The 24,892-nt window shown below is 42.9% G+C and overlaps 1 protein-coding gene across 1 annotated transcript in view; it reads right to left on the bottom strand.

Annotated features, from left to right (window-relative positions):
- The window catches only part of LOC306706210 (neuropilin-1a-like), a gene marked incomplete at both ends in the record, with an annotated part of 72,494 nt that overhangs the window by 32,584 nt on the left and 15,018 nt on the right, over window positions 1-24,892 (bottom strand). Inside the window, 3 exons of the mRNA XM_079173185.1 lie at window positions 3,778-3,948; window positions 8,768-8,995; window positions 16,860-17,041. Of these exons, the coding sequence (XP_079029311.1) occupies window positions 3,778-3,948; window positions 8,768-8,995; window positions 16,860-17,041 (581 nt within the window). The remainder of the gene's footprint in view (window positions 1-3,777; window positions 3,949-8,767; window positions 8,996-16,859; window positions 17,042-24,892) is intronic.

Below are 24,892 nucleotides of genomic sequence, written 5' to 3'. Positions count from 1 at the left end.
AGCTGATCAAAGGACCGGCTGGAGGCCGTTTCTGAAGGTGATGGCCGGGACGGAGCGAGAGACAATCGTTAATTCACTGCAGGACGTCAGAGTCTGAATCCTCAGAGGCTGGTGAGATCTGCTTCAATGGAAGTTCCTGATGAAATTCTCAAGAGGAGGAATTTTATACTATGCTTTTTACATTGATGTAAAAATCGAAATAAATTGGATTATAAAAAGTTGTGGTTACCAACCTTCTATGTCATGTTCAAAAGTTGTTTAATTGATTGGATTGTAAAACGCTGTTTTCTTTAACGCTATTATAAAGCAAGAATAATGTCATGAAATTTTGAACCACTTTTCAACTCCCCCCTCCTGTTTCTGAGTGATATTATTGTTTTGTAAGCGATGTAAAGACAAGCGGATCAGATGTGACAGAACAAAGAGTTACACCACTGTTCATTCCAGCATAGCTAGGGTTAGCGACATGGTTAATGCTAACATACAGAAAACAAACACAGTTGTTTCTTTTGTGCCAGAAACCAACGTAGATGTTTGTCTCTGATGGTCCTCGCTTCCTCATTTTCTGGCTGCTAGCACTAGCCACGTGGCTACCGCTAGCAGCCGGAAGAATCCCAAACCCTGATCTCAGTGCTGTGATAAAGGCAGAGTAAAACACCCCCAGTGTTTCCGTTATATGCATTCTGCAGCGGCGGCTGAGCCTTTCATTTTCCAGGGAGATCGAAACCTTGGGGGCAGACAGAATTGCGTAGTGCAAGCACATGGTGTCATTCTATAGTCGTTAAATTGAGCAGTAAAAAAGTACTTCATAATAATAAGTTAAAGCAAAAAAACGTGTCTTTTGCCTCCAGGCCTCCAGGCCTACTACCACTCGGAGTGTTCATATCTGGAAATCTCAACCATTTAACAAAGACTTTTAGCCAACTTATCCATTTATTTTGCCAGCTGAACTATTTCAACTGCTGCCTCAATGTGTGGAAATGGGGTCCACAAGTACAATCACTTGGCTGAAAGGACAATGTGATTTGGTGTGGCGAGGATATTTAATTCAATCTGCTGAGCTCTGTAGGCAAGTAATTGAGTGTGTGAGTGTGTGAGCATGTTACTTAAGCTAAGACAATTAAAGCTTTGTTTAACACCAGTGATGCTCTCAGTCATCCCAGTTATGACTAGAGGGACAGATTTATCTCTCTCGCACGCACACACACACACACACACACACACACACACACACACACACACACACACACACACACACACACACACACACACACACACACACACACACACACACGCATACAGTACAGACACATTTGATAAATATAGACTACATCCATGTTACTTGTCATTAACGCTCACCATCAACAGTGGATGTCTCTCACACACACACACACACACACACACACACACACACACACACACGATGCATACAGCCCAACATCACCCACATGTTCTGCTCAAGGCAAAAAAACAAAACAAGACAACTGAAAGCCCCTCTGGGGAAACGTCTTCATACATGTGTGATTCAGAACATCATCCAGGTCAATGCATTGTGCTGTGATTGAATGATGTGGCATCAAATATCTACTTTTTCATATTAAAAAGGTAAATAAAAATATCTTTAGCTCAACGTACATACCGACTTAGAACACAACTTCTTTGTCATTATAAGCATTTTAACTCACATTTGCTCTTTTCTATTAACTGGATACTCCATCTGCTGATGAAGATCATTTGATACGATTGAAAGCTCCAGAACATTTACTGAAAGGTAATATTGGTTTGACATAACTTCACACGACTCATACTTTGAATAGCTCAGTTTTTAAAGCCCGTGTACGTTGTCTATCATGCATTTATTGCCGCAACACATTGAGAATTTTGCTATTTTACACGAGGACAATAAATAAAAAGCTTAATTGACGACTGTGTGCAGTCGAGGAATGTGAAGCCTCAGATAAAAGATAACCATGACTCAAAGTCAGTTGACTGTGTTTGTATTTTCTGTTTAAGTGATTGTGTTTCAATTTAGAGCAGTAAAATGAGGAATTTTACGTTAATTTCTCCCCAAAGTGCCCGTGTTATCCCCCACGGGACCTTACGTAAACTCACCTCTCTACTCACACTCACATTCCTAAACGGGTGACCGCAGGGGTCGAGGTTACAAGAGTGCAGGAACCATACGGGCCCGACATAACTGAACTCTCCACGGGGTCGACTGGTGCAGAAAAACCGGCTCTTTAAAAGACCACGTGGACTCAACGCAACAAAGAACTCCGTCTATAACCGAGCATGAGAAACTCTTCGTCTCACGATAACATCCCGATGTGTGGAATCGGCCTAATTCATTGTTCAACAGAAGATGATAAAAGTGGGTCAAACTGATGGAAATATAAGCTGCTTTTTTATCACATTTTAAATTAAAAGTTACAGCTATGAAATAAGATTAAACTTATTGTGTGGTTAAATTCAGATCCTGCATCAGAACACCAGAGGGGCGAGTTTACTCGCATCAGGATCACGTGATGAAGGTGCAGGAGAAACATCGACATACGATTGACACGACTGATTTGCGTTCCTTTTTCTATATTTTCTTACATTTATTGGACTGACATGTGCAGAAACCCGAAACCTCCCGTCAGCCAGCAAACATGTTTCAACATAGTCTAGAATAGTTCAGAGCCGTGGTCTGCAACCTGAGGTTCAGGACCCCCCAGGGGGTCTAAAGATAAATCAGGGTGGTTGTGAGGTGATACACGAAGCTTTACGACCGTTTAACTTGTGAAATACTTCTTTATTTATTTTATTTCCATTTATTTTGTTATATATATATATATATATATTTTGTATTATTCTTTTTTCCTTCTTCCTCTTATAATTATCTTTTGTGTACATGAGTGTGTATATGTGGGAAAGTATATGTATGGGTATGCTGTACGTGTGTATATATATACACACACTGTATATATGTAGGGGTATATATATTATTATATATATCACTTCCTGTTCAATTATTAGTACTATTATGATTGCTATTATCTATATATATATATATATATATATAAGTCTTATGTCAATAACTGTTCTATTTTGTTAAAAATTAGATACAAAAATAGTTTTATTTCTTCAGGAGTCTGAAATAATTGAAATTAACTGTGACAAAGGAGCAGGCAAATATAAATAAATTGTCTATAACCATTGAAATATATAATTGTAACTACAAAATTACCCAGAAATTACATCAATTTTGATCATTTGTGAGGAATTACTTATTTTATATGATTGTAAATTTAACATCTGTGGGTTCTGGACAAAAACAAGCTGTGCAGATGTCACCTTGGACATTATGATGCTACTAATTCATTATTTATTTGCATTTTACGGATGAAAAAACGAATTGATTTATTTTTGATGAATTATTGATGGAGGGCCATCACGTCTATTTCTTCCCCTTAAACCACGAACTCAGGACACGGCCGTCCACAAGAAAAAGTCACATTCTTTCTTTACTGCATGCTATAAAACGGAGAAATTCTCTGCTTGCTTTCCCTGTAACACGGAGGTCAGAGGTCACACGCAGACCAGCGCCTGTAGCCGACAGAGATTCGGCTTCTTGCTGAAGGATTCAGTAAAAGACAAACGAGACACAGAAACATCCAGGAAATGAACCCTGGTCCTCCCGAATGCCAGATCACATGTCTAACCTTCACATCAACCCCCACCCCCCACCCCCCACGCCTCACGCCTCAATTTCCCATCACTACTCCAGCTGCTCACCCTCGTCTTCGTGTCCCGGGGGGAGGTTCCTCTCGCGGATGGTGTAGTTGGCGGCGAAACCCTCTCTGGCGATGGCGTTGTCGGTGGTGATGGTCATGGACAGGATGCCGGTGTAGGAGACCACACGGCCCGGGGACGTCTGGCCACAGTACCGGCCAATGTGGGGACCCACTGAAGGGAGGGAGGGAGCGGAAGATGGAGAGGAGAGGATTCAAGTGGAAAGGAGGGAGGAGAAAAGGAAAATAAGAGAAGAGAAAGGGAGAGGAGAGACCAGAAGGAGAACGTCAGCGTCATCACTCATCAACTGCAGAGTGCTTTTATTATTCACTCTGTCCTTTTCTGCCCTCAAACTAAATTTAGATTGAAAAGCCCCCAAAACGTGAAGTGAGTTTGTTTAATCTGCTGTGTTGTTAGGAGTCCTCAGACAAACACAAAGAGCAGCTGATCTCCTGTCAGCGGACACCTTTGAGACGGGAATAAAGCTGAGATAGCACAAACGCTTATCTCCACAACGTATTGCATTGACACTTATTATCCCAACACTATAAATAAACTGGATGCATAAAATCACGTCAGGTGCAGCAAAGAATATCTCCTTTATCTAGCGACAGTGAAGGATATCGTGTTAAAGCTGTATGTTGTTAAGCTCTCATTTCAATCCAGGAGCCAGAAAAAAGTTTCTGAACCAAAATTATGTATCCGGCTCGTATCACGGCTGCAGAAACGCCACGTTGTTAACGCTGTGAAACGATTGGTTCGCTTAAAGTTACAAAAGAAACATCATAGTTTCTGTTAAAACAACGTAACTACCGTAAACAAACGCCTTCAGGGCACTTCCTGATTTACGCAAAGTCAGCAATTATTTTAGGTTTCGTACGGGGCACGTACAGCGGCCTCCTGGGGAAAGCCCAGTGTTTGCTTCATCTCTCTCAAGACTCTTTGTTACGGAACAACTGACATACAATTACAACAATGGTGTTATATACTGTTTTGAAAACGTGAAGTTCTGAGATGATCAGACACAGCGTTGTGAGAAGAGTGAAGTACTGCAGATAGAAAAAAGCCTCAAAAAGACTTCATACAAGACTTCAATACTTCATATTCTGTTAATATGAAGTCAGAAAACTCTGAATGTCTCAAGAAAGAAGTCGACCAGACGACATTTGCTCCCAGCTTTTCCCTCTCATGTTTCTGTCTTCACATTCGAGTCACAGAGCGAAGCCTCCACTCCTCACAGAGATAAGTCTCCAGCAATCTATCCCCAAAGTTTACAACACACCGTCCACTTCTGCAGAATCCTCCAAACACGCAAGTATTGCTTTATTGTAAGGGTTCGTGATTCCTCAATTCTTGTGTAAGTGTAATTAGGTACTAATTATAGAGAAGATATGTACTGAAAGCCTCCATTAATGAATGTTCATTTTATAAAAGGAAAGTGTATTTTCCATCTGTTGAACGCTACGCTTGCCTGTAGACTAATCTCACATGAATGCTCAGTGGACATGCTCGCAATGACTTACTATTTAGTATATTTTCATTAATTGTAAGTGTACCAAATTAAATTAACTTTCTCTATTTTCCCTATAAGTGCCAAATAATGCCGTTCCTTTTTTTTTTCAGAAAGATAATTGGCTCGTAAATTATGGATCTGTAAAACAAAACGCTACCAGAAACAGTCCATCAGCTGCACAATAAAAGACATTTGGGCTCATTTCCAAAATTGATACCGCTCAGAGCCGTAAAAGCGATCGTGACATCTCCTTTCTTAATATGCACGACAAATACTGGAAGATAATATTGATACAGATGAAAATAGACGATTATAAGAGTTTGTTAAATCCTGTTCATTGTGCACAGGACCGATATTCTCTTCTTTGCGTCGTCATACGGACGTTTTTTATTTTTTTGGAGCACTGCTGTGGATTTATCTCTCAGGAAAAGAGAGATGCTGAGCTCTGTGACTAAAACGCAACATGAGACACACAAACCGGGGCTACCCTGCACCGTAACATCATCATCTCCTCATATCCTTATACGACAGACTGCCTCGTGTCTCCAACGCTGCGTCGCTGCCTGCCCACAGTTTGCTGGCCATTTCCTCCGTGTTCTTATCCGTGAGAAACAATGCCAGGCTTTGTGGTGCCTCCTGTTTCATGGAGACACTTTATCTGCAGCCTCTCGAGGACTCGAGAAAGGGAACATTCAGTGCAGAGTGAAGTCATACATGTTGCAAAAATTACACTTTTCTAGCAATTTGAGGCAAAATATGCACAAAAAAACCCCCCCACATTGGAATGCTGAGTTTTGTGTAATCTGGTGGATTATGTTTATCAGTTTCAGTTTAAAGCAGCTAGTCGACAATCTGCGACGGATTACATGTTGAAATATTCCAGCTTTATCGCAGCGTGAAATGGTCTCGCTGCTGTCAATGCAATCAGCTATAAAACGGAAAAAGTCCTTCAGGCTGCATTTACATTTATCTAGGAAACGGTCGTATCTGAAATAAAAGTAGAGGAAGATTTCCAGGACTCGTACGTATGAGTGTAAAGATTTAAAGCTTTTTTAAGGTCCTTTCTAAAGAGAACAGAACATTCTTCAGGTTCACTTACTGTGTTTTTGCTTTAAACCACCTGAAAGCTCCGTAAAAACCAAACAAAGGAACCAGTTCCTTGTAAAAAACAACAACAAAGAAACAGCTCTCTATTTAGGATATTTATTAGGTTCATCATTTTCCATTGTTATGGTTTTTTTTGGCGGACAAATCTGTAAAAAAAAACCTAAATCCAATTATTAGATTCTTATTTTGAAGAATATAATATAATAATATTGACATCTAAATGTTTGTTTGTCTGATTAAATCCCCAAAGAAAAGAAAATCATTTTTGAAGAACATATTTAAAGCTCTCAAAGAAAAACGAAACAGCAACAGCAGCAGCAGTGCATGATGGGAACGCTTGATGCTCGTGTTAAACATTGCGAATGCGTTTGATGGGATGAAGAAAACATCCTGGTCTTCACCCTGCTTTGTTATCTGTGCCGACACACATGTTCACCAAGCAAACACAGGAATACGGTGCTTTGTGGCCTCACACACACACACACACACACACATTGATGCAAACAGACACCTGAATGCACAAACGCACACACAGATCGTTTGACTGGAGAAAGAGCCCTGGCATGTTATGTATGCTGGCACGGCTTTAAAGTGTGTGTCACTGTCTGTCTACCTGTGCCAGTCTCTGTGTCCCTCGTGTTCCCATGCCAGTCTCCTCCCTGGCAATAACCAGGCGACGCTTCGGGCACAGCAGCGAGTATTGTGAGCATCCCTGGCAGCCCGCTCGGGCCCCGTCCAAGGTATGTGCAGCTCTCACCATTATCCGCACACTGTACGGCTAATTGGACAACAATGGCAGCCCGAGAAAACGCTGTCCAACCGAGGGGAGGAGTGTGAACAGAGGGAAGAGCAGGACATGGCGCCGTCATTCGTGTGCAGAGAGACGGATTTTTCCCAAAAATGTGGTCGGTGAGGGAACAATGAGCAAGCTGTGAGGAAGTCTCTGTCAGTACATCAACCCTCCATGTGTGCACGGTCTCAAGACTGAAATTAACACAACTGAGGAACAACGGAGCCATTAATGAATATTATCCACGGTTGGTTTAAAGCTGCAGGCGGTAACTTTTATAAAAAGTACTTTTTGTCATATTTGCTCGACCCTGACAGTAGTGCATGAAACATTTAATCTGTCAAAAGAAATCTGGTTACGTTTTCTCCTTTTTAGTGGCATAATCCTGACCCAAGATTCCCCCAAAGAAGAACTCTCTCTGACGCAGCTCGTTAAGAACTCTGATCAAACTGTCGTAACCGAGTTTAGTGAAAACCATTTAAAATCTCTTATTTCCCATTATATATATCTATCCAGAACGCTGACGTGCTGACTACCGGCAGAGTTTTGATTTTATTTTGAAAATCACAACCTTTTAAAGTTTTGTTTTTCTCCTAAATTCTGTAGAAAACAAGAATTCTGAAGGTTCTTAAATTACAGGAGAACATTTACTTCAAAAGTGCAAATGTCTCCTGTTGTTGCTGATGTATGCACAACACGCGTTGTGTCCCAAAAATGAAACAGGTGGAAGCACAAACCCTTCCTCCGCTCCCCTACTTCAGCCCACGTCTTCCTCTCGTCTGTGTCTATTTTTTTTTTCCGCCTCCGCTCTCCTCGTTCGCCTCCATCGCTCAATCAGAGCTCGTCCCACCTGCGGGGAAGCCATCCATCCTTTGTTCTCCTCCTCCTCCTCCTCCTCCTCCTCCCCTTCACCTCCACACGTCTCTGTCTGTTTTCTGTCAACATCTGCAGGGGGAGGCCGTCCTCGAGCGCCTCTCATCCTCTTTTCTCTCTTTCCGCTCCACAGCTCCGCACATCTACCCTCTGCATCTGCATCTGCATCCCATTATCCCCGTTCTTACCCTTCACCTGCGGAGAAGCTGTCTCGTTGTTTCTCCTTCAATTCTCTCACCTTTCACCCCCCCCCCCCCCCCCCCCCCCCCCCCCCCATTTGATCTCACTGCTCTATCTTGGAAATGCATCCAGTCTTATTATGTTATGTTTTTGAGCCATAAGAGTTTTTTTCTGAGACAAAAAATGGGAAAAGTGTTCGGAAAATGCTTCAGAAATGAAAATGAAGCGAGCAAAAAATACCCATTAGAATGTATGTCTTAAGGAAAGGGTCTTAATAGTTCATAAAATGCTCATAAAATTAAAGTTTAGTCGCCAAAAGAAACATCTTTTTAGTGTTTCTTTTTCAGTGTTGCTGCTGGAGGAAATGTGTTCCACAGTAACAATCTTAAAGATGAATGTTTAAGGAGGTAAAACAAGTGAAAACATCTCTCTCTCTCTCTCTCTCTCTCTCTCTCTCTCTCTCTCTCTCTCTCTCTCTCTCTCTCTCTCTCTCTCTCTCTCTCTCTCTCTCTCTCTCTCTCTCTCCTCACCTGCGGGGAAGCCGTCCCAGATCTCCAGCCAGTCGTATCGGCAGAGGGCGCCCGGCGGCGGCGTGGTGTCCGGCTCCATGTCGAAGCTGTCGAACTCCACCACGATCTCGGACATCTTTGGGGCGAAGATCATGAAGGTGCAGTCCAGGTTGTTGGGGTACTTCTCGGGGAAGCCCGGCGTCCTGACGATGCCTCTGGGGGCCGTAAAGTTCCGGGAACATTCTGGACCTGCGAGGAGAAAAAGAGACGCTGATGAGTTGTTTAAAGTGTCAAGACGTGTTTGGACAGAGTGACTAATTGTCGCTCGGACAGAGGTGTGAACTCTGAGGGGTCGGTGTTCACACATTAAAGTGGCTTCCAGCATTTCTTTTGCAAAATGAGTCGTTTGTGGTCCTGAAAGCTGAGACACCGACTTTGTCTATTCATAGCTGCTCCATGCGGCACGTCTTTCAGTGTCGAATCTGCCAGAACATCCTTTCAAGAAACCTTTGTGAACGTCTGGATTGATGCCGTTTACTTTATAGTCTGTATTGTATATTTTTCCTACTGCAAAAATAAGGACATAGACATTTTGGAAATGCAGACATAGACCAAAATCTGTTTTTGACCTTTCTTGTACAGCTGTGAATAAATAATACAACAGAATAAAGATTACCTTGTGAGTCTACAAACTAGATTTTCTCCTAAACAATGATGGAGATTCAGGGAAAATGTTTTCCCAATGTTGTTTCACTACTGTTGAGAAGGAGCTAATGACAGTATCATGAAAGAATCCCGTCACATTTTACTCACTGTGGCCTCGTTTTTCTCATGCAATTAAAAATTAAAGTCAGAATTATAATTGAGACATGTAGAATGAAGTGATTTTGATGAAATGTCATTATTTATTTTACAGGCTTAGATGTGATTTGGCCTGATGGAAGCGACCCGTTCAAGGATCGTCCAAAATTTGATCATTTCAGTTTTTTAAACTTTAGTGTAATTTTGCAGATTTCTTTTCCTCTGATAAACATGCGTTTCAAACTTGCGGTTGTGAAAAAGCATAATGACCCACATTTACTCCTATACACCCGGGAAAAGATCAAATGACTCGTTCAAACATAACCTGGTCCCCTCGCCTGTCGGAGCCGTCTGAGTCTGTGTTGTGACGGGTGTGTGTGTGTGTGTGTGTGTGTGTGTGTGTGGGGGGGGGGAGCTCATTGACAGTCCCGGACACTGAGAGGCTGTTTACAACCAATCATGGTCAACAAACAACAACAACACACACTGATACACGGACAAATACAACCCTGTTGGCTCATTAGACACATCCAAATGCACACGAACTCTACCCTACATAATCATTCAACCACGACCTCAGAATTTGTATTCACAGTGAAGCCAAATATCACTGCTGTTGTATACTCTGTAATATTATCTAGAAGGCCTATATTTTTTTCTCTGAGGCTTTTTAATGAAGCTCTCTTGCTCTGACTTCTTGTAAGAATGCACAGCCTTTATAATTCACCGTGTGTAACCACGAGTCTCTGTGTAACCCAGATTTATGAAAACTGCTGCATGAATAACGATTTACTTGCTTATTCACACAAAAGAAGCAAAAAAAAAAACACAAACATCGCCTCTGCTGTTATTGTTGCACCCTCGGACGATGATGTTTCATTCCTCACACTTTCATTCATGCATTTTGCACGTAACACCTTCAGGTGATAAAATCCTCAGCTGTGCGGTGTTTACATCTCTCACTTTTTTTATATTCATCTCACCATTGTTGTGTGGTAGCGTGAGCTTGTTGCGCTCCATCATGAACGAGGTTGAGACAATTCCTCGAATTTTGAGTTCGTATATATTTTGATCGCCTTCTCATTAAAGTGAATGCTGCGTTTCTGTCAGCTTAAATTCTTCTCTTCGGCTGAACGGTTCTCACTTTCTCCGCTCTGTTTACATTCAATCCGTATGTGACATAGAGCAACATTAGTTTATTTATTTCTGTGCATAAATCTGCAACATACAGTGGGAGGACAGTTGGAGGTTGCCATGCAGCTTGTGATGATATACTGTGAAAACTGTTTTAATAATAACATTGAAGTAATAACATTTAAGAGCGTTTTGCAAGAGAGACTTTGCAAATATCTTGTTTCACTTTTTAGCTGCACGAAAACCTCAAACATTCCCCCGAAAGCGTCACATGCTCCTCTAGATTGCAAGATTTATTTATTGGTATATTTGGTGTGGGACAGTGCACATTAGTAAAACATTCCTGGCTATCTTTCATCTGTAAATGATGAAATAAAACCTGCACTAATAAAGCCTGCAGTGACATACAACACCAAGCGTCTCCTGATAAAAGTACAAACAGAGCGGCGGGGTTACGCGGCAGCTGTTGTGCCATCGTCGTCCTTTTGTACACGAGTTGTTTTCTCCACAGTCACATCCACGCTGCAGTCGATACCGGCTCGTGAAAAATCTGTGCGTCGGCTCGCATCAGTCAACCGGCGGTTCACACCTCTCTTGTCGTAAAGTGACATGAGCGATGTTACGAGACGCCGACTGATCTCTGCGGGTGAAAGACGACGCGAGGCGTGGACGAGGGTCAGGCATCCCTTGGAGGCATGAGGTGTGTGTGTGTGTGTGTGTGTGTGTGTGTGTGTGTGTGTGTGTGTGTGTGTGTGTGTGTGTGTGTGTGTTTGGGGTTCTTATGTTGCCAGGCCAGATGTGACCTGCATGTTATCCGGGCGTGCCTGTAAACATGAATCCTCATACAGACACACACACTCCAGTGGACCCCATGCTGTTGACACAGGTGGTGTCGTTAAAAGGGCGACATGATGAATGATGTGGAAGAGATGAGGCAGGCTTCGATCCTGCTCAGCTGGCACACTTTCTAGTGTGTGTGTGTGTGTGTGTGTGTGTGTGTGTGTGTGTGTGTGTGTGTGTGTGTGTGTGTGTGTGTGTGTGTGTGTGTGCGTGTGTGGGTCGAATGTGCAGATGGGCTGAGTAAATCTAGAAATCCTCATGGGAAATCTAGGCTGCTGCGTGTCTATCAAGGTCAGAAATAAATGAGATTTCAGGGCAAAAATATCCTTGAAGTTCATATAGGAAAATAAAAAAACTAACAACACACATTTTTTGCTCTAATGCACTAAAGCTGGGGCCGGCTACGGTTAGCAGAATGCTAACATTACAGAGTGCTGCAGGAACGAATCCTGAAACCCGGAAATAACGTAACATTTTTACACTTCTGGTTCCCTCGTCTTAAATGTTTTTGTTTCGATGCCTCAAATAAGGTCTGTGCTTAACACAAGCTTACAAGATTCTATTGCTTTATTCTAAGATATAAAATAAGTAAGAGTAAATACCCCTCAAGTGAATTTTGAATCTTTGAAGTGACTTTAAAAAGGCTAAATGAGACGACAAAACGTCATCACGCCGACTACTCCGCCTTCCAGGCCTCGTTGTGTGTACTCGCACTCATGTGACCGTGGTGAAGTTCCTTTATAGCCTAACTTTAGTTTTACTTCTATGTCGTGGTGGCCAATGCAACAGGAACAGCAACTTTTCCTGCAGGCTTTCACTGAGGGGACGTGCGTCTGGAACGCCCTCCCTCTGACATGACTTGTGATTGGCTGCTTTGTTCAAATTCAAAGTGTGTGAAGTCATAATAATTTGTATAAATTGTTTGAACATGTTGTGAAATCCTAGCAGCAATACTTTGCTCCTTGGTCTGTTGCTTGAACTGTCCGACAAAGTACATTTTATCTGTAAAAAAACTAAAAAGCTGCAAACAAAGACATAAAAATCACTTCCTTGGATGAACGAAAAAACCATTCTCGCTGTTTAAATGTCTCAAAAAGACAAAGTTACACCCCAAAAGCATCAAGCGTGCCAGCCTGTTTGCATATTTGAACGCATTTGTTCAAAGACGCCGCATAATATCGTGCGTTCGAGCACATCTGTAGATCGCCTCATGTCACTTTCCTCACTTTCAACATGGTACATTGCTCTCATCTCTCATTCTGTCCATCCATCTTTGTTTTCTTTCATCTTTTTTTTCTTTTTTTTTTCAACGGCCCTTCCATCAGCTGGTGTGTTTCGTTTGAAAACCTGCAATAAAACGAGACAGTTGGTGCAAATATAGTTCCAGGTCGCTGAAGAAGGGCTCACTTGGCTATCATTTATGAATGATGTGTGTTCCGTGGTCAGCGGAGGGTGGAGTTATGGTTATGGTTATGAGAGGTGGATGTGCCAGAGCTTTACAAAGCCAACGCTCATTAATCCAGAGATTTACCCACAAATGCTGCAGAGCGCTATCTTTACAGCCAGGCGGAGATTGTCGTCTGAGCGAGGGTTACGGCCTCTCGCGGTGCGGTTTCGGTCGTCGTTATTTTCAACGTAATGACAGACGGTGGAGGAGAGAGACGGACAGAAGGGAGGAGAGGTAGAGAGCGAGGGAGGAACGATGCCACAGACAGATACACAAAGGAATGTAGAAACATGTCAAACCAAGCAGACTTTAAACTGAATAACTCATTCTTTTAGATCATTATTTCATTATTTGTATTGAAATATATAATTGTAATATTTAAATATTTAAAATGTAAAAAATATCTGAATCTCTACGTCTGAAATATCTAAAATGTCGTAATTGTTATCAAATTCCGATACTTCAAGGATTAATATTTGATTCACTATGAGATGCAAATAGATGCAGAGAGAGAGAGAGAGAGAGAGAGAGAGAGAGAGAGAGAGAGAGAGAGAGAGAGAGAGAGAGAGAGAGAGAGGGGGAGACAAATAGGGAGATCTCAATAGAGTGGAAGGCCTGTTTGTAACAAGAGCAGCGGCTCCATTTAGCAGCGACTTTCATCATGCTGCTCTGGCTGTAATGGATTTGAAATGTGGAGAGAAAAGAGGCAGTAACATGGCAGGGGGATTACCTGAGTGAGTACACGCGCTGTTTTTAACTTGTTAGAGGGGAGAGGACCCATATTGAGGCCAACACACACACACACACACACACACACACGTGCTGTCCTAGTTTCGAACCCCCTCTTCTGTGCCAGAGCATCCATCTCATCTGCGGGTCACCCCTGTTGCCTCCAAGGACAAACAGCCCATTAGCTAAATGAGCCTGGGGTCCTGTGCACCTGTCTTTTGCAGGCACACACACACACACACACACACACACACATACAATGGAAACCAGATACACATTGAATTGCAAAAAAACAGACTGACAGCTACAGGCTCATAGCAACACAAGACAAACAAAAGACATGAAAAGATAACCAGTGTAAACACACAGAAAGGGTCGATGAAGCCACACACACGTTCACACACACACACACACACACACACACACACACACACACACACACACACACACACACACACACACACACACACACACACACACACACACACACACACACACACACACACACGTTCACACACACACACACACACAGAAGATTCCCAGCTCGTCCTGAAGCTGAACTGCAGACGGTAAAGAGGAGACGGCGGCCGGACGTTCTTAACAACAACAGGAAAACAAGTTGCTCTGTTTCTCCCACAAACACGAGGAGGGAGAGGAGCAGCGGCGTGAGGAGAAACGCCTCGTTTATACCTCGTTCAAACCCAACATTAAAGGATTCTATTCATCGACTAACTGCTTCAAGACAAGAAAGTCAAAGCGGCGATCCACAAAGAGACGATTTGAATATTCTAAATGAAATATCTCGACTTTCAGATGGAGCATTGCGTTCATCAGATCACATGATCCTCATCAGCTGATTGTTCAGTAAGCGCTTCACAAACAAAACAACAACAATGGCACCCGACCGCCCTACTTCCTGCTCTCGCACCACACCACCCATCTTCAAAAAACTTCTTTTGATCCCAACGACACATCTGTAAAGGTTCTTGACTGCATCGTGCACGGTTGTGACTCCATCGCGCTGCCAACATTCCAGATGCCAGAACTCAAAAAGTGCTTCTGTGGTCGTTCCACGTGCAGTCGGTGTCTTCAGGACAACGTTGTGCCATGATGACACGCCACCATCACAGCTGTCTATTCAAATATGAAAAGAAAATAAGAAGTTGGATCTTTTCAGAAAGTAAAAGTCATGGTGACCCAGACTGCAGTATGAATGCACTATAAATGTGATCATTATATCAGCGATTGGAGCTCCAATATGAATCATCACAGATCTATGTGGAAGCTACATTTGAAAAGAAAAAAAAAGACAAATTCCACCGGGGAAAATGTTCGGGACCAACGCCGCTTCTAAGCCGATAACTCTGCTGACCTACTTTTAAAGATTTATTACACTGACTCTCTAATAACATCCTGTCATTCGACTCCACTTTGCACCCTGAAATTAAAGTCGATACGAGCAGATTTAAAAAGGTTGAACAGAAGTGGGGCCACGCTTTGTAGTGTCGACAGTGACTAACAGACGTTAGTGCAGAGTCTGCAGGAGCTCCTGACCTCACTCATTTTACTGCCCGGCTCCTCATTTAAATACAAAAAAAAAAAAGCTCTTGCCTTTCCATTTTTTATCTTACAATACTTTCAACACAAGTCCTCCTGGGAATACTTATTCCTGGATCCTGTGATTCTGTGAATGGTTATTGCCCTCAGGGGTGCAAACAACTGAAATAAAATGAAGAAGAGGAATCTCACGTAATCGCATGTCCCTCTTTTCTTTATCTGATTTATCTCCAACCCCCATTGGTGGAAACTGAAGTGGTCACCGGAGACTCGCCGTTTGGCAGAGACTCAAGTGGACCCAGGAGAGAAGAGCAAATACAAATGTAGGACAAGGTTCCTTCCTCGGCCCGGCCAGTGTTTATGTAGGTCTGTCCCGCTTGCATCCTGCCCCAGCTAAGAACGCGCTGTTCCTCCAATGGCATTCTGGGTCTTTGGGTTTATGTAACTTGCAGGCTTTAGGGGTCAGCGTGCCAGAGGTTCAGGTTCTGCTCGGGCTGTTTGGACAACCTCGGACTTTATTCTCTGAAAGGGTATTTTAGGAGCTCGGAAGAAAGCGGATGTTTTTTTGTTGTGCGTGAAATTCATGTGGCGTAAAGAATCATTCACATTTCCGCAGTAGTTCGACTGCACGAGGACCGTCACATGTTTTAACACGCAGCTTTCACATTGACGTGTGCAACCCTTAGTATGATATCTTACGAAAAGTTATTCCTCATGTTTTGTCCAGCAACACGTGGCAATTTCAGGTCGTTACTCTTTTCAAAATAAACGTAAGTTCAGGCACGACAACGACTTGGTTAGGTTTCGGAAAAGATCGTCGTTTGGGTTAAAATATCTACGGAAGCGGTGTTACGTAAGTACGGAAGTAATGTGCCAAATAAATGGACGTTGACTTTGTGCTGTCTTTATACTTCCTGGTTAATGATCACGTGGATTACATACGTTTGGCTACGAACACAGTATGAGGACAGCATGTCATAATACTTATTCATATTTTTAAGTGGTGGTTGTTTTCATCCCGTCCCTGAAAGATTCCCACAGCTATGGGAATCATTTTACAGTTTTCCTCTTTCAGCTAACCTGTAGAGTTTGTTTACAACTAATATGTTTCTTCTCCCCTCAGGCATCTTTTTAGTGATCAGATAACTTGCACAGAACCAAAACTCTGCAGAATATATGGCCCCAGATTTCCCTTTAAGTCACAGAGGACAGGAATTCACAAAACGTAAGTGTATTTGATTTGTTTTCATCCCCTGCCAGCCTCTTGAAACATGTAAAATATGTAAAAATAAATAAATGAACTGCTGATTATTTCTCACAGTAGCAATATGGAGCACGCCATTGATCCATAAAGCAACAGAACAAACCTGTGGAAACCTGGCTAAACTACAATTGAATTTAAATTGGCTGCTTTCCATGAGGCGATTCATCACATTCAGCGGAGCGTGTAGAACACAGCGGAGCAACTGCAGCTCCGCTTCTGGCTTTTAGCTGCAGCCCGATGCCCGAGCAGCAGCAGCAGCAGCAGCAGCAGCAGCAGCAGCAACAACAACAACAACAAGGGCATTTCAGCGGGTTCGTAACGAGGCCACTGAGCTAACACACCTGTCTTGAAGACCTCGTAGCGAACAGAGAATCCCGCCCCGTGTGTCTCGTAGTCAGAGACGAACTTGATGAGGAGCTGGCTGCCGCTGGAGATGATCGGGGACGGCGCGATCTTCCCGCAGAACTTCCCCAACATGGGCGACAGCTCGTCCCCGCCGTTGTAAACCTCCACGTAGTCGTACCTGGAGGAGGAGAGAGGAGACACAGGTTTAGGATGGTGCTAATGACAGATGTGCTGATCTTTGGATGAATATGAGCTCATAATTATTACTTTTTGTTGTTATTGATGAACATGCCCTAATGGCTGAGAGAGAGCACGTGTTTTACACGTCTTTGCTTAAATGCACACAGATGTTGAACATATGCACGAGTAGTTTATGTGTCTGAGACGGATTTTTATTCGTCCAGAAATCAATTTACTACAAATGTTTAAGAGGAGGCACAAACATTGTTTTTCATGCACTGGTACATTTAGAGTTTTGACGGCTGTTGATACAAAGAGAAATCTAAGATTCCCTCAGTAAAAACATTTGACTCTAATATGTCATCAATTCAAATCTATTCTTGAATGCACTTTGTCACAAGCCAGTGAAGCCTAAAAGACACACCCGAACCCTGAAACCACAACAAAAGATCTCATATCTGTTTTTCTCAGACATGATTTGGACACCGGGGACTTATTTGAGGCGTTTCCCCAAATACCAATTTAGGTCAGCTGATTGGCCTTTTTAGCTCTTCTGAGCAGATCGAGCAGCTGTATGGTGAATAATTCAATGTATGCTGGGGGGGAAACGTAACATGTGCTCTTCTATATTGCAAATATCAATATTCTTAGGTCGTATTTATTGTCAAAGAGTCTAAGAACGTGCGAGTGTGCGTCTCGAGATTGTGTTCACGTTCAGATACAATCTGATTTGTTTCCCACAAGTAAGACATCCGAGCACATATTTTCTTCCATATATCCACTATAGTCCACATCCGAAGTGAGGAATCACCTCGTGTGCATGTTTTCTTTGCTTTTCATGCTGATAAGAAAACAACTCCGTCTCAACTGTGCGCTGGGAAATAAGAGAAAATAAATCAGATTTTGTATAGTGCAGTGTGAACGGAGATTGAAGCAGAAGCTACTCTTCTTTCTAGGGGTGAGAAAGCGACGGGCAGAGAGAGAGAGAGAGAGCGACAGAGAGAGAGAGACAGAGAAAGAGAGACAGAGAGACAGAGAGAGAGAGACAGACAGCGATGACAGGAATATGAAGCGCGGTGAGGCTCTGAGGATCCCACTGAGCGCACTGAGAGACCTCATCAGTCGCTGCTGTCTGTGCGGACCTCCCACCACCGCTGCAGCACCTCATCTTTTACCCGCCGACACCCCGTCTGTCCACCCACTGTCCGCTCCACAACGTCTCAAGTGTGAGCAAGTCTGTACTCGTATCTATGCTTCGTACATGCAGTTTTGTTTTGCAAAAACAAGTGCCTCGTGTGCAGCTTCTGCAGGCATACTTGATGTGTTTGAGCAGGCCGTTGCGAAAAATGAATGCACCGTCATTTTTAGATATAATACAATAAATATCAAATCAAATCGTATGTGATTTACGTAATCATTAACCAGTAAAGTATATAACTTGAAGTCACACAGGGCACGTGAATCAGTCTAACAAACACTGTTTTTTCCGTTAAACGTTACATTATTTTGTCACTAATTAACCCCACTTCCACAGTTATTTAAACCCAAACCACTTTCCTAAACCTAACTAAGTCGTTTTTTGGTCTAAACCTAACTAAATAGTTTGCTCTCATGTAATTCTGTAGGAAATAACTCTGATGTAGCAGCTGACATAGCGGAATAAGGGATATTTCTGAAAAATGCACTTGAATGATAACTATTTGTGTTCTATCCACATAAACAAAAGGAAAGTGAGTCACAACAACAACAACAATTCCAGCTAGCAAACATGACTAATGAAGGCGTAAAAATAGCACATTTAAAAGATATTCCACACGTCATGACAACATTTGTTTTATTTTTGTTGCATGTCCCTTTACGTTTAGATTTAGGCCAAAAAACACTTAGTTAGGTTTTGGAAAAACATCACGGTCGGGCTTAAAATAAGTATGTAAACTAAGTAAATAACATTCACACCCACCACATGTAGTCTTTTTCACTTTTCACACTACATATATGTAGCTCTGAGCGTAGTCACATGTGTGTGTTTGTATTGCAGACTATAAACACGCCGCAAAAAGCATGAATGGTGACAGACACACAGACAACCCTCACATGCTTTTTTTTCTGTCACGATAATTGCAATAGTATGCGGTTGTCTGGACTTGGAAAAAGCCACTTATGGTCTGTCTGTTTTCCCTTCACACTGCAGGACTTGTTCAGACGTACCAGGTCACACATATCAGACATGTTTGGACGGATAATCTGTGCTGCCCACCCAGCCTCAGATTCCCCCTCTTGACGGAACACGATGGGAAAAGCCAGTGGATGTAGTCTACGATGTCTCAGACAGTGAGACTCTGGAACATCTCATGTCTATAAGAATCTTCTAAAAACTATGTTTAAAGTCTTCATCTCGCTGTTTCGTTGGCATTCCTTGACCTTGACTTTCCCATCTGACATTCTCCTTGTTTGGACAGTTGCTTTCTGTTATTGCACTTTGTGACTGTTTTTTAAAAGTACTATACCAATAAATCATATTCTATATAACATGTTAAGTGATATAACAAGTTTCTTCTTCTTGCAACCAGCTGTGGAAACAACTCTGCCTGACGAGTATCTTTAGCTGAAAAGGGTAAAGTACGGACAGCCTGGACCTGAGCAAGACAGAAACTCCATACCAGCTTTGGGGGTCACCGTGTTAAAGCTGACCTCTGACCTTTTCCTGACAAGAGAACAGAGAGTATTCCTAAGGAAGCTGGGTAGAGTATCAAAATACTCCTTCAGCACGGCGGCTTGCTGATCAGCGGTGAAAGCTCTCAGGTAAGAATGTGTGGAATGTGTGTCCAATGAGACAGAAATACACACAAAAAAACTAAACGGAGCTCCTGACGTAACCAGATAAACAACAGAGCTAGGTTTGAACATTTTTGCTACAGCTGAACTCGACAAAAACACCCACAGTGTCCCCACACGGTCAGCGACTTCCTCGGCGAGTTCGGACCAAAGCTCAGACAGCCGTCTCATCTCGGACTTGAGGAATTCAGCCGTCCGACTGCTGATTTCTCTCTCACGGCTAACAACGTTAGCGTGCAGATGGACGGATTGTTAAGCGGCGGTTTCTCAAAGAGTCTCTTCATGAGTTTGACGTGGGAAATCTTGCTTTTCTTCCTTAAAATCTCTCACAGACATCTTGATTTAATGGCGTTTGTATGGAGTCTCTCTCTGCTGGACACAGATACAGTATATCTCAAAATATCACAGGTAACGCGATGTGTTTGTCAGTGAGCTTGACATTGACCGCATCCAAAATGCATCTACAAGACAAGACAGCGGTCATTTTCGATATGTTTTGACAGCGGATCAGTGTGAAATCTTGCAGGGAGTAATGGAGCAGTCGCTGTGAGACGAAGAGCTGCAGGCGACTCCTCCAGCTTCTTTTACATTTGCTGTCACCACCAGCAAATAGGTTGTGAAATGAACCAGGAGTGAAATCTAAAGGATTACCACTTACAGGTTTCTGAGGTCTTGAGCAGGTGTGTCACAATCCTCAAGTCTTTTAATGCTTTATGCATAATTAGCATATGAATTTCATTATGGCCAAAGAGTTCACAGGGACCTTTCATCACCAAAATACAACTAGTTCATCCTTGAGTCTGGGTGGATGTCTGTGCCAAATTTTGAGAAATTCCCTCCTGGCGTTCCTGAGGTATGGACCGGACGGATAGACAGCCAGAACACATAATGCCGCCGGCATGAAGAGGCAGACAGGAACTAGAGAGAGGGGCCATGCAAAGAAGGTCCCGGGCCTGAATCGAGCCAGGGGCATTGGTGTTAAATGGTATTGGTCTTGGACCATAATAGGCCACAAAGACACCCCTCGGTAATACTAAAAGAACAGTTAGCACTGTTCCCGCCGGACAAGTTGCTGTTAAGGAGCGGCTAATCATTAAAATGAGAAAAGCTTAAAAAGGTCAGTTCACCTGAAGTGAGCCCGAGTCGAAGTTGTCGCCAACGTTCAGGGCCCTTATGGTTTACATTGTGTACTTCCTTGTCATTTGCAAGCGCCTTCATCATTTCAAGTGTTTGATTGTAAAAATAAATGTTATTTCACACACACTCTTTATCGAGTTAGTCCTTAAAAGAGTTCGCTACTTGAAGAACACATTTTGGTTAAAGAAATGCATTTTAAGAAAGTGTCCCTGATGCTGCAGGCCCGGCGGAAACTCTAAATAGCAAAACGTTTCTTTCACTGTCATCAGAAAACCAGCAGAAAAAGATGTTTCCCTCTGAGACACTTTATCAAAACATCAGACTCTAACACAATCATACCGGAGAAGTTGCTCGTAGCAAACTCACCACGAATGAAATGTCATCAGCAGTCAATAACAAGTAGCTACCAAACCCATAAAGACCAAGAAACATTGTAAACTTGACTGTTGTCTATACGCCCTGGTGTAAACTAACATGCTGCAAGTCATTTATTTAAATAACCTGCAGATTACTGCAACAACATCCTGTGAAAATATCTATTAAAATTATCAAACAACATCGCTGTCGTGTCGAACATACAGTTATTCTCAGGCAAGTCTGTTTACACTTATAACGTACCATCAGCGCTGACAGCTCAGGGCATAAACAGTGTTCTTGATGTTTAAATCGAGGTATTTGAGCAGGAGGTGTAGGAAAAAAAAGAAAATCCGTTCTCTTTTCATCTCTGCGTCGCTGACTTGATTTTCCCTCTCAGTCTTGTTCTCCTTGTGTTCGCAGAAAGCTTTACACGCCCAGTGAGAAATGGACTTAAGTGTGCTCACTTGTGAAGTCTTAGCGCCGACGGTGATGTTTAGGTGATGGCATTTTTATTCATAGCATGAAACCTCCCCCCCCACCTGCCATGTCAGATCATAAAATAAGAGCCATAGGGAGAGAGAGAGAGCGCCAGAGATGGAGTGTGTGTGTGTGTGTGTGTGTGTGTGTGTGTGTGTGTGTGTGTGTGTGTGTGTGTGTGTGTGTCTGTCGGCATGCAGATGGCTACACTCGCTCACTCAGTCACTCCAGCCGGTCCTGGAGGCAGTCGGTGTTTACCGAGACAGGCCCGTTTAATGAAGTGGGGTCTGTGTCTTCACACTCTAGTTAAGGAGAGTCGCTCGGTCTGCAGCCCTGCAGCCTCCTCTCCCATCTCCTCACAACACTCATTAAACCACACCGGCTCATGCCCTCCAAGTGCAGCTGTCCGTAGCGAATGCCTTGCTCAAGGGCGAAACAATCGCCATTCCATCTGGGGGGGCCCCACTCCGAGAGCAGATGTTTGAATTAACATTTTACGCCGTTAACTGGCACTCTTAGCCAGCAACAGCAAGTGCAAGTGGGCTAAATGTCAAACCTAATAAGCAACCAGTGGCAGGAAGTGCCACGGAAGGTCAAGAGATATATAAAATCACTGCTGCATCTTGAAGGATTGTTGGTTAAACTAGAAATCTGGAGGAAAGAAATGTTGATGGAGGAATTCTATACCACTAGCTGAAACAAAACACACCAAATCAGTTCATTTACAAAGCTTTTAAATTCGCATTTTCTACCGAGAAACACGCCCTTGACCGTGAGATCTAATGTTCTCTGCCCGAGGGTGCAATTTCCTCCAGTTATGAGGGAGGAATGTGCCGCTCAGTTACAATTACACGGTTACGTTTTACTCACTAAATTCTCACTAAACAGTTGGGCTGGGCTGATATGCTTCAATCCCGATTTGATAACATCACAATACTTTGTTGTCGATTCATCATATATTGGGATTTTTAAGTATTGCGATTCGATATTACAATTTATAGCATTTTCTTTTAGAAGATCATCCACTTCTAGGGACTTTACAAATATAATATATTGACGTGAGAATTAATTAAACAAAAAAAACAGTGTGTGAAGGCCTTTAACCCACAGAAATAAAATAGAGTGAAAATCACATTAAAAGTTCTGACACAGTAAATAAGTGCAAAGCAAACTGACTAAAGCAGTGACCACCTGGCACTGACGACATTACCATATTTAACACAAATGGGGATGTGGAAGATTATCTCTATAAATAAATCAGATCCAGACGGAGAAGGGGAATTTTCACACAGCCCCGCATTCCTTTCCCGCCTCCTTCCCAAGCTACCGGAGTACTGCGCTACAAGCCGACGCCCTCACCCTGCTCCGCTCAAACACTACGGCTTGTTAACATGCTCGCGGTGTGTTGTGTTGCATCCCCCCCCCCCCCCCCCCCCAATCCCACCCCCGCCCCGCCGGCTAACCTCTTAACACACATCTGGAAGGTATCACGGGAGCGTTTACGGGGTGAAGTCTGGGCTGTTTGTTACGTTCACCTCCTGCAAAGGAAAGCTAAAGTTGGGAGTGACACAGTGTTTCTGCAGAGCAGCGTCACACCCCTCTCCCTCCGTCGTCCATTTATTCCATCCACGTCTTTTTCCTTTCATCTGGATCTGTCAGTGCAAACACTGTCTGCTCTCCAACTTCCTCTCCAGACATTAAAAGATTCCGCCAAAAAAAACTTCTCTGTCAACCATGTGGCTTTAAACATGAAACATTCCACTTTTGATACACCCAAACCACATTTTCAGGAGTTTAAAGTTTGATCAAGTATTGTAATTTACTTCTGCCTTATTTTTCTTCCTTATCGAGAATGGCTTTCAACAAGGTCCGGAAAAAGGTGTTAACGAGTTGTTGACAGGAAAAGCAATTGTGCCAATAACATAAGAGAGAGTGTTGTTCCAATGTGGAAGAAGGGAGTCTTCCTTTGTTCAAAATACAAGTTTCAAAACATGCCAACAGCAGTTTTAGGGTGAACTCCTCTTCTGTGACTTCCTGTTTCCAGTAGTTTGTCATTTGTGTTGTGAAAGCTCCGGCAGGTAGAATCTTAAATCACTGAGCGCGCTGAGTTTGCACATTCAGTATGAATTTACTACGCAGACAACACAAGTTAATGTCTCTCAAGTTCTTAACATCCAACAAAAACATTCATGTGCAGGTGCTACGACAGCTTCATGTAAATCAAACAGTATACGAACACAATACAATTTGAATGTGTTTTGTATCATCGTTTGTCTTCCATTGCTATCTGGTGAAGCAGTTTGTAACCTTTGTTTTGAAAATTGCTCTATAAATAAAGTTTATTATTATAAGGACTATAACCTGGTTGCTCTGTGACTCTTTCGTGCAGGCTTTGTTGCACATTCAATCATACTGGGACAATCATACACACATGTGTGTGTACAGTGAAAAGTGTCCAGTGAGCCAATGAAATCCCACTTTGTTAGTGTGCTACTATGAAATTGGGCGAAACTCCTCAATGGTTAAACGGTCACCATATTACAGGGTATACAGATTTAAGTCCCCACATTGTTAGTAATACAAGTCCACGCACACTCACATATTTGAGAAGCCGTAGGCAACAATGTTCAGATTTTGTAATACTCGAGTGGTTTCTGTGTTTTGGTGCTGATAAGCTCAGCCTGACCAGTCGTTCTGTGCTCTGCTGGGAGGCTACAGATGGCACATGTGTGTGTGCGTGTGCGTGTGCGTGTGTGTGTGTGTGTGTGTGTGTGTGTGTGTGTGTGTGTTGCATCCGTGTGTCTGAGCAGAAAACACACTACGACGCCACCTGCCATCACACACACCAGTCCATCACTCCCCGTTTCTCACCTCCCCCGTATTAACCAAAAAATCTACATCATCTCCCTCTGGCTTTCTTACTCACTCACTCACACACACACACACACACACACACACACACACACACACACACACACACACACACACACACACACACACACACACACACACACACACACACACACACACACACACACACACA

This window comes from Pholis gunnellus (assembly GCF_910591455.1).
Source record: "Pholis gunnellus genome assembly, chromosome: 14".
NCBI classification, from domain to species: Eukaryota; Metazoa; Chordata; class Actinopteri; order Perciformes; family Pholidae; genus Pholis; species Pholis gunnellus.
The sequence above is the reverse complement of the archived record's forward strand: the minus strand, read 5'-3'. Positions and strand labels throughout refer to the sequence as shown.